This window comes from Chrysochloris asiatica, unplaced genomic scaffold (assembly GCF_000296735.1).
Source record: "Chrysochloris asiatica unplaced genomic scaffold, ChrAsi1.0 scaffold00137, whole genome shotgun sequence".
Taxonomy (NCBI): domain Eukaryota; kingdom Metazoa; phylum Chordata; class Mammalia; order Afrosoricida; family Chrysochloridae; genus Chrysochloris; species Chrysochloris asiatica.
Window position 1 is genome coordinate 4,355,721 of NW_006408655.1, and position 10,355 is coordinate 4,366,075.

The 10,355-nt window shown below is 39.2% G+C and overlaps 1 protein-coding gene across 2 annotated transcripts in view; it reads left to right on the forward strand.

The window, feature by feature from the left end:
- PLXDC2 (plexin domain containing 2) overlaps positions 1-9,319 on the forward strand; it is a 613,486-nt gene extending 604,167 nt beyond the window's left edge. Inside the window, exon 13 of one of the 2 annotated variants that reach the window (XM_006869892.1) lies at positions 8,830-9,319. In XM_006869892.1, the coding sequence (XP_006869954.1) occupies positions 8,830-8,946 (117 nt within the window). In that variant the 3' untranslated portion in view covers positions 8,947-9,319. The remainder of the gene's footprint in view (positions 1-8,829) is intronic. The other variant, XM_006869891.1, reaches the window with a different exon arrangement.
- The last annotated feature ends 1,036 nt before the right edge of the window (positions 9,320-10,355 follow it).

Consider the following 10,355-nt stretch of genomic DNA (forward strand, 5'->3'; position numbering starts at 1 on the left):
CCTCTGGAAGTTCTCTGTCAATGTATGATTGTAGCCGTTTCTGTATTACCTTTAGCAAAATTTTACTCGCTTGAGATATAGAAGAGATTGTCCAGTGATTTCCGCATTCTGTTGGGTCACCTTTCTTTGGTATGGTCACAAATATTGATCTCTTCCAATCAGTCGGCCAGATAATTGTCTTCCAAATTTCTTGGCAGAGATGAGTGAGAGTGCCTTTTGTGCCGCCTCACTTAGTTTAGATAGGGTTACCAAATTCAATCCAGGGCATTCTGATATATTTGAATTTCAAATAAACAGTAAGCATTTTTTAAAAGATGAAAATGTTCTATGAAATACATAAAATATAGTATTTGTTTATCTAGAATTCAGTTTTAACAGGTGTCCTATATGATGGTGGTGGTGGTGGTTGTGTGCTGTGGAGTTGGTTCCAACTCATCATGACCCTAAGTCTTTACAAGAGCAGAAAGCCTCATCTTTCTCCCGTGGTGTCCAGTATATTTTTTGCTAAATCTGGCAGACCTACATTTTGTTGTTGGTGTTAAGTTCCATCAAGTTGGTTCCAACCCAGAGCAACCCTGTATAGGGGTTTCTGAGGAGCGACTGGTGAGCTTGAACCACCGACCTTGCAGTAAAAAGTGGCATTGCAGTCCAGCAAATTAATGCACGGCGCCACACCAGAACTTCATGGCAAGACCTACATGCAGAGCTATAATTATAGCATGTTAAGACTGAAGAAATATTCACTACAAAATAAAGACAATAATTTGTATTTAGAAGTATGAAACTAAAAAAAAAACAACCGAAAAACTCCTTTTCCCTGGACAGTCAAACTTTATCAAAGCTGAATCTTGAAAGGTTGACCCAGCTGTACTAATGTGCATTCAATTCCCACAAAGGTGCACCAGTGAGTGATGCATGGAAGGTCAAAGGCCAAGATTTTTTCTTCCACCCACTTCTACAAAGTTTTCCAACTTGAAGAGACCTTAGAGAACTGCTTACTCTTGCAATTCCAAGTGTATTGTGTGGACTAGCAGTGTCAGCAGCATTTGGGAGCCTGTTAGAAATGCAGAACCTCAGGCTTCCCCACAGACCTACTACATCAGAATCTGCATTTTAACAAGGTCTCTTGTGATTTGTATATGCAATGAAGTTTGAGAAATGCAGATTTCAGTTTGTGATTTCCCAAAGCATGCTCCAAGAAGGCCAAAGATCATAGGCTCCCTGTGGATTCAGAGGGGATCATGTAAGCAGGGAAACCTTCATCACAACTAAACAGGATCTAGGAGTCCTGGTATAGCACTTTCGGGTAAGCATTGGACTACATGGTCTGTTTGAACTGCAAGGTTGGTGGTTCAAACTCACCAGCCTCTCTTTGGAAATCTTACACAGGGTTGCTTTGTGTCAGAACTGACTTGAAGACACTCCACAAGAAGTGTCATTTGAGGAGCCCTGATGTGGGGCCATACGATAAGCACTGACTGCTAACCACAAGATTTGCAGTTCAAACCCACTAGCCACTCAGGGTCACTGTGGGTCAGTACTGACTTGATGACACAACAGGAGTTTCTTTTGAAGGGGCTTTGGTGGCGTAGTGTGTTACACATTGGGCTACTAACAAGGTTAGCAGTTTGAACTCCTAGCAGCTCCATGGGAGAAAGATGAGGCTTTCAGCTCCCCTAAAGATTTACAACCTTGGAAACCTATACAAGGTCAGTATGTGTCAGAGCTAACTTGATGGCACACAACAGTTTTGTTTGGGCTCCCACAGAAGCTTTTATTAGGAAAAAAAAAAAATTATTATTTTTTAAACATTGATGATTTGTATATGCAATATACGAAGCTTGGAGAAGAATCATCTAGTTTTCGAGATGAACCAACTGAGTTATAGAAGACGAGTAAGTACTTTGCCCAAGTCCTATGTTGGGAACAGCACCTTGACGCTATCCAAGTCTCATAATCTAGATCGCTCTTCATTTATCCCTGTCACTCCACTCGAGGAAAGCAGAAGATGCCAGAAATTTCACATCAACTGCTTGTCAAGTGTCATTATGCCATGCACCACAGGTGTCTTCCAGCTGGTCCTTGAATTTCAAAATTAAGTCTTTTCGTTCACACTCAAGCCTGGTACCTTTCTTTCAAGGGCACATTTCACTCAACAAAAAACACTATCTGTTTTGCTCTCTGAACTTGTAGAGAGGCCTGCAGCTGCAGCTTTGTGTACACTGCTCACTGAGGGTACCCTGCAGGTTTGTTTGTGGATATTTCAGCTAATTATTTTGCCACAGGCCATTGAGGTAGATCTGAATAGCTATTCAATTAATAATGCTCAAGGAGCAATTAGGAAGACTACCTGCTAGTACGGCCCACCTCAGTGCAGATGTTTCCTTGTGAACATTTGCTTCTGAATGCAGTTAATCACATAAATAATTCTGGATGAAATTAAAGATCACCCACGCATTACACCCAGTAATGTTTTAAGGCATGTCATCCTGGATCTCTGTAATGAATTAGCAGTTCAGTCTGGTTTGAATTTCTCTGTTTTCAGCATACATCCTGCTCTGTTAACAAGTGACCCCAAGACCTCTACCAGTTTCTGTAACAACTTAAATGAGCCATTCTAAAAAGAACACCGATTTAGAAATGTTGAAGTTTTAGGAAGAAGTACAAGGAAGGTTTAGAAAGTTCATGGAGAAATGAAATTAAAAGATAATGGAATCTTCCCATGAACTTTTAGAAGCCTCCTCTTGTCTAAGATAGCCCTAAAAGGCTGGGGTTTGTTCCATCACACTTTTAAGTTTATGGAAAAGCCAGACATGATATTGAGGTTTCCAGACCTCCCTCGAATGCCCTTCTCAGTTCACTTGGTAGAAGAATGACAGGGCCACACCAGCACTAAGTCGTTTTTTACGGGAATGATTTAGTTCATCATTTCATTAAAGTCATAGGTAGTCCCATCATATTCATTTACCAGGACGTCTAAGCAATTGCAGATTGACCTAGAGAAGAATTTTAGTTATGGCTCATTTATTGGTTTTGCTTGAATTTGTTGTTGAATTCTAAAAGGTAATGGCCACCACCCTTGTGTCCGTTTGTCATACTCTGGTGGATTGGATGTTGCAATAATGAAACAAGCTGTGATAACCTTTTTTCAAATCTCAGCACAATCACCCATGATTGCTAGGATTCAACAGAGCTTCCAAACTAAGACTAGGAAGAAACATCTGGCAATCTGGCAGGTGAGGGATTATGATTAAAGATAAATCTTATGATTAAAGATAAATCTTAAATCAGCATTATTAAAGATTGACAAAATAGAATATATATAACCCAGCTCCAAAATTATTCAAGACTGCTATTTTATTTGTGAAAAATGTAAAATTTATATTTGCTTTTATAGTTTTTGACTACCTTAAAAGAAAAGACATGTTTCACAATAATGTCTTAGCATTTATACTGAAATATAACAAATGTGATGCAGCTGGAGTTTTGAGAATTTGTTCTCGTTTGAGACCGTTGTACACTTGCCTTCTATCTCACTCATAGCCCTAAAAATGCAGAACCAAAAGTAAATTACCTTCCCCAAATTCTGCTTTATTTCTAGAATGTGTCACAAAGAAATACACTCTATAGGAGCGTATCACAGAATAATTATATAAACATGAATAAATCACTTCATTTCCCTGGGATTCCAGCTTTCTGATCTGTACATTACATTCAAGGCTTTGTCCTCTAGATTTCTAGAATACTTACACCTGTGTACTTGAGATAATTGTCTCTAAAGAAAGCCATGAAGAATACTGTTGTTGCTTTTGTGTGGCTGTGATGCCAGAAACCATGTCACCAGTATTTCAAATGCCCATGATCAACAGGATTCAACAAAGACAGACTGGGGGGTGGGGTGCGGGGGAAAGGCCTATTAACTTGCTTCCAAAAATTAGCCAATGGGGGAGGGAAAAATTAGCCAATGAAAACCCAATTCAACACAACAGAATATTGTCTGATACAGTACTGGAAGAGAAGTCTTCTACATCGGATGGCAAATTACACAGTGCTCGCAACAATGTATTCAAGCATACACTATACGCATACACTATCCAAGCAGCAATGTGTAGGATTGTGAAGATCGTGGAGGGCTGGGCAACATTTTGATCTGTTGGACCAGAACCTACTCACACAGCTAAGAAATTGCCTATGTTTCTTTCATCTTTTCAACCAACTTTGAAAAATTTCTTCCCTGAAGCAGTTTTTCTCTTTCATATTAACTTAGAATCCACATTCGATATTTTCTTTGGTCACACCCTTCAGCACAACGCGTAGCCCCATCTATGCTGAATATTTCAGGGAGTTGGTAAATAACCAGTAGTCTCATTGGCCCAATAATTCTAATTCTGAGAGTTTATAAAAGAAATTAATCAGAATGAGGCCCATCAGATTAGCAGCAAAAAAATTTGCACATATATATATATATATATAAAATATATCACATATAGCAACTTTTTTCATAGTATGTAGTTAAGTGGGCTAAAATAAGGAATTTTGTAAACTGTATTGGCAATGAGTTCTTGTGTATATAAATATGAAAGCTACACTGATAATTTGAACCAAATCATCATAGTCATGTGCTAAGATTTCTTATGATTTTTGTCTTGTTGGTGTAGGTCTATATTTTTTTTCTACAATGAATAATAAAAATAAGAGAAATTATGTTTATGAATATGTGATCAATTCAGAAAATAAGGCTGTATTATGCTAACAATGGAAGCTTTCCTGTCCAGTATTTTTGTCTTAATTTTGATGGGTCATTGTGATGACCTTTCAAAGTATTTGATCAAATTATCAACAATCTTTAAATTGTGTCAGCTAAAACAGAAGATTATTAATTTAGTAAATCTGGCTTTGGGCAGATTACTGAAGATGTTAGTAATTTTCCATTTTTAAGGTTGATATAAAAAATAAATCCATGTTCACAAAAAGTTCTAAAGTATGTTAAACAAGTCAAAATTATTTTAAAAATCACTAAATTTTAAGAACTGATTTCTTCTATATTTGTAGTCTTTAAAATGACAAGTTTGAAACAGTATTAGGAAAAGAGGGGTAATTAACTTTGAAGGCAGACAGATCTTATTTCAGATCTTGGCCCCACTGCTTGCTCACTTTCTTGTTGTTAGGTGCCATTGAGTTGGTATCGACTTATAGTGACCTTTTGCACAGCAGAATGAAAACACTGCCAATTCTGGCCCAACCTCACTACTGTTGCTCACTGTACAAGCTTGTAAATGTAAATGATTGAGTTGTACATATTAAACAAGATCCTACACGTAAATCACGTAGTACAAATCTTGAAATATAGTTACAATACCACTTTCACAAGCATCCTCATCAACATCAATATCAGCTATACTGAAGAGCCACCTGTATTCGGGTTTTTAAATGGGAGCTAGTTCACAGAGCTGTCATAAGAACGCAAGGCCACGTGGGCCTTTGAAAGGTGCAGCTGCAGGGCAAAGACTTAGTCATGTCTCTTGACTCAGAGAAAGGACTAGGCGCAGCCATGGCTTCAGAGAAGCCCTGTTGTGAAGTCACTCACAGCACAGGGTGGGGCTATAAATAGTCACAGTGAGCTCACCCACATACAGGGGTGACCGATGAGTGGTACTGAGCACCTGCCTAGAGACAGTTAGTAAGCATACAAAGGAGCATCCAACAGTGGTTGGAGAATGGAATGAAAAGATAATGGAAGTTTTTCATGAACTCTTCAAGCCTGCTTGCATTTTCATTGATGATGACTTTCAGTCCCAACACTGACACACTGTCTTGTTAGCTAGCTTTCTTAGGTTTAACTTAAGGAACCCTGGCGATGTCGTAGTTAAGCACTGGATTGGTAACTGATAGGTCAGTGGTTCTAACTCACCAGCTACTTTGCAGGCGAGAGGTGTGCCAGTCTGCTTCTGGAAAGATAAACAACCTTGGAAACCCTATTGTTTTTTGTTAAGTGCCATCAAGTTGATTCTTACTCATCATGACCCTGTATAGGATTTCTAAGGATCAGCTGAACTGGGTTTCAACTGCAGACCTTACAGTTAATTAGCAGTCCTGTGCTTGTCCTAAAGCTTTACACCAGGACTCATGGAAACCTGATAGGACAATTTTATTCTGCCCTATCAATCAACCCACTCTGAGTAAAAATTGGCAGCAATGGGTTCCATTTTAGCTTCTTCTTTTGGAACATGGGACTTAGTATAGCATTCTGTCCAGGTGTGGTGCTATGGATTAATGTGCTGGACTGCAAGGTAGGTTTGAACCATAATGCTGGCGATTCAGGTTCACCAACTGCTCCTCTGAAACGTTATGCAGGATCCTATGAGTTGGAACCGAATCAACAGTTAACAACAGCAATTCTGATTACATAATGTTACACTGTTTTGGTAGGTGTTGTCAAGTTGCTTCCACTCCTATTGGCCCTGTATAGGATTTCTGAGGAGTGACTAGTAGGTTCAAACTACTAATGTTGTGGTTAGCAGTCCAGTGTTAACCATACAGTCTCACACCAGGATTCCATAATGTTATATTTGAACTAAGGAGCTCTGGTAGTGTAGTGCTTACGAATTGGGCTGGTAACCTCAGTGTCACCAGTTCAAAACTACTAGCTGTTCCACTGGAGAAAGATGAGGCTTTCTGCTCCTATAAAGATTTATAGCCTCAGAAACCCTGTACAGGGTCGCTATGCATCAGAACCGACTCCACAGCACATACCCACCACCACCATTTGAACTATTGACCTTGAAGTTAAGTCACCCATCTCATGATCCACTATGCTGCAAAAGCTTCTTAAATGTTATATTGTTGTTAAGTGCTGTCAAGTCAGCTCCAACTTACAGCGACACTGTATAGAATTACTGGAGAGCAGCTGGTGGATTTGAACTGATGACTTGAACTGGTTCTCAATCCAGTGCTGATCCTATAGCGCCACACCAGGAGTCCAGACAGCCCACAATATAATCATAAGGCAGAATATAATTATGATCCGCCCCTCCCCCCCAGAATATAAATGCAATACTCATTCCTGATGTTATTAAGTGCCATCAAGTCAGTTCTAACTCATAGCAATCATGTAAAAGGTTTCCTAGGAGCAGGTGATGAGTTTGAACTTGACCTTGCAGTTCAAACGAACTTGCAGACCAGTGCTTATCCTACAGCGCCTTTTGCATAGTCATTAATCACTGACAGAGGCATATAACTGGCACATCCAAAATGTCACCAAATGTCAGGTGCTAAATAGTTAAATGTCTACACTGATGTTTAACCTTTTTTCACATTAAAATTCTTAGAAATAAACTTCCTCCAATATTTATTGTCTTATTTACCCCAAAATTCCAGGCACTTTGATAAATGGAGTAATAGTCTCTAGTGTCACCGTGGCTGTGAAATGCATTTTAGTGTCTTTGGCTGTGTAACTTAATAATTCATTTTTGCACTTCTGTTTGTAAATCACAGAAGGTTCGTTTGGTGAAAGCAGTGCTGTGGAGATATGCTCTCCTTTTGTCAATACAAATAATCTGTATTTTGGGACTCGTGTCCACATGTACAATATTTACTACACAGTCTCACGATTGTCTACACCCTAGGTTGAGAAATACAGTTTTAAGGATATGACTTCTGCTAGTTTTCAAGCACGAAACATCATACCAAGTGGTATTTTAATTTATTTGCTAACAAATTATTTGAAGCACACTTGTAAGAACCATGTAGAATCATATGACCTTGTGTTTTGAATGGAGTCCTGGTGTAGCTCTGTGGGTTAATGCTCTGGACTGCCAAGTCGGCTTAAACCACAAGGTCAGAGGTTCAAGCTTGCCAAACCGCTCTCTTCAGAAACCCTATACAAGGTTCACTATGAGTTGGAACTTAACAACAAAACAAGGTTTTGAATGAATTAATAAAGGAAATGAGTATTATCAACTTCTACAGAATAGGGAGTTTCAGAGGTTATATAGTAAGAAACTTGTTTTATTATTACAGTTCATTTTTTACCACATTTTGGGCACATTAGAATATTTTAGATATAAAGATGCCTCAGAGTCCTGGTGTGACATTAGATTGCAGTTCAAACCCACCAGCCATCCTGGGAAACCCTATGTAGGGTCGCTATGATTCTAAACCAACTACATAGCACTTCTTAACAACAACAACAAAGATGTAAAGCTTGCCTCTGAGAAGCTCACAGTGCTGTGGGGGCAATGGTGGCTACAAGACTATATAATCTGGCAGATGTTGGTGCCATAGTGCAGATATAAGCACAGAACTATGAGGCTGTATGAGGGGGGTGGGGAGGATTTTTTCCCCAACTGTGTAGCAACAGTGGTGGTAGTATACTGTTGAGTGGGTTCCGACTCAGTGACCCTATATAGGAATCTGGAAGCTGTACATCTTTACAGAAGCAGAAAGCTTCATGTTTCTCACACAGAGTAACTGGTAGATTTCAATTGCTGACCTTGTGGTTAACAGCCCAGCTCACAATTCACTATGCTACCAGTGCTCCTTGTAGGAACAGTAACAGATCATTTAATATGTGCTAAATTTTATCCTGGTGTGGCGCTGTGGGTTAATGCTCCAGACTGCAAAGCCGTTTGAACTGCAAGGTCGGTGGTTCACGCTCACCAGCCGTTCCTCGGAAACCCTATACAGGATCGCTATGGGTCAGGATCGACTCGACAGCACTTAACAACAACAAATTTCATCCAAAAGTTCATCTATAGTAACTGATAGTATTTTTATGATGATAATGATACGATCCCTACCCTGATGCTCATTTTGACATTTCTGTTGCAGAGACGTCCAAGCAGATGGCCTGCAATGAAGTTTCGAAGAGGTTCTGGACACCCTGCATATGCTGAAGTAGAACCAGTGGGAGAAAAAGAAGGTTTTATTGTATCCGAGCAGTGCTAAAAGTTCTAGGACAGAGCTGCACCAGTACTGGCCTACAGGTGTTAAGACTAAAATTTTGCCTATACTTTTAAGACAAATAAACAAACATACATACAAAGGAGCCCTAAGCTGCTGTAGCCTGAAGGTGACAAGATTTCTGGACAAGCCCAGCCCAGGAAGGGTAAAAGAAAAAAAAAAAAATCCAACTTACACAAGATACCATATTATCACTGAACAGATGTAATTCCACTAAGGAATTCTGTGTAGTTCACTCAGAACATCTCCTGTGGACTTTACTGAAGTACGACAAGATTACAGCACTATTGGTTTAGATGCAGGGTAGCCAAGGGATGGATAAAATAATGTTGTTAACAGCTTTAGTTCTCAAGGGATCTACAACTTTGGTTCAAATGTTCTTCTCTAATGTCTCAAAGACAACTGTGTTCCAAAGCTTTAACCCTTTCACTCAAATGATGAATGTTTCAAGATTGCTGAGAAAATTAGTTCCTGCAGGAGCAAAAACAAAAACACAAAACAGGAGACTTTCTGTGTTTCCAAAGCAGACCTGTGGCAAAAGGATTTTGTTTATCTGGTCTAGATCCACCTGTTCCAAGAAGTTCATTATTTATAAGATGCATCTTTTGTCTGTACAAGAGTTTCAAACTGTGCCTCCCTCTTCTTTGGTAATGCACTCCCTCTTTACAAGGCTGTGACAGAATTTCCAAACTTTTAACTAAGTCACGGAAGAGGGATTGGTAAATGAGGCTTTCAATTCTACTGCATCAGAATAGAACATCTGACTTGTTTTAAGAAGCTTTGCCTTCATTTCCCCAACTGTGAAGTCAAGTGAAGTCCACAGTTGCTCTTGGCTGAAGTAAGCAAAAGGAAATAATATGAAGCATTCTTTAATCATTTTTGAAGCAAAATTGTTAAGGGTATTAACCATATGGGTTTTTAAGTGTTTGCTTTTTCAGTACTGAAGGCCCACTTCATTTTCGATTCCTAGAGAAGCCATTGAAGTCCAGTACACATCCCTGGTGATAACAAAGAATGACAGTGTTTCCAAACCTTGCTGAATCATGCAGTAATTTTCTTTAAAGCACATAGTAGTTACATAAATATATATAAATATATTTTGTTTATAACTAACACAAGGCAGGCTCTTGTGACTCAAAGAGTGCATTTTGTCACCAAGACAAAACAGATGCAAGCTGCATTACTGCATATTTCCATAGAGTTGTACAATAGTCCTTAATATGAGAATACTTTTTATGCCATTTAGCAAAATGGTTCAATTAGTTGCAGTACCAATGATTGTCCTGCCTATTTGAGCCACTCTTTCATTCGTATGAACACCTTCCCTCCCGGGCTAGGAAAACAGATGCAAAAAGCTCCTTAGATAGATCTGTTATCTGCCCCGTCATGACAAC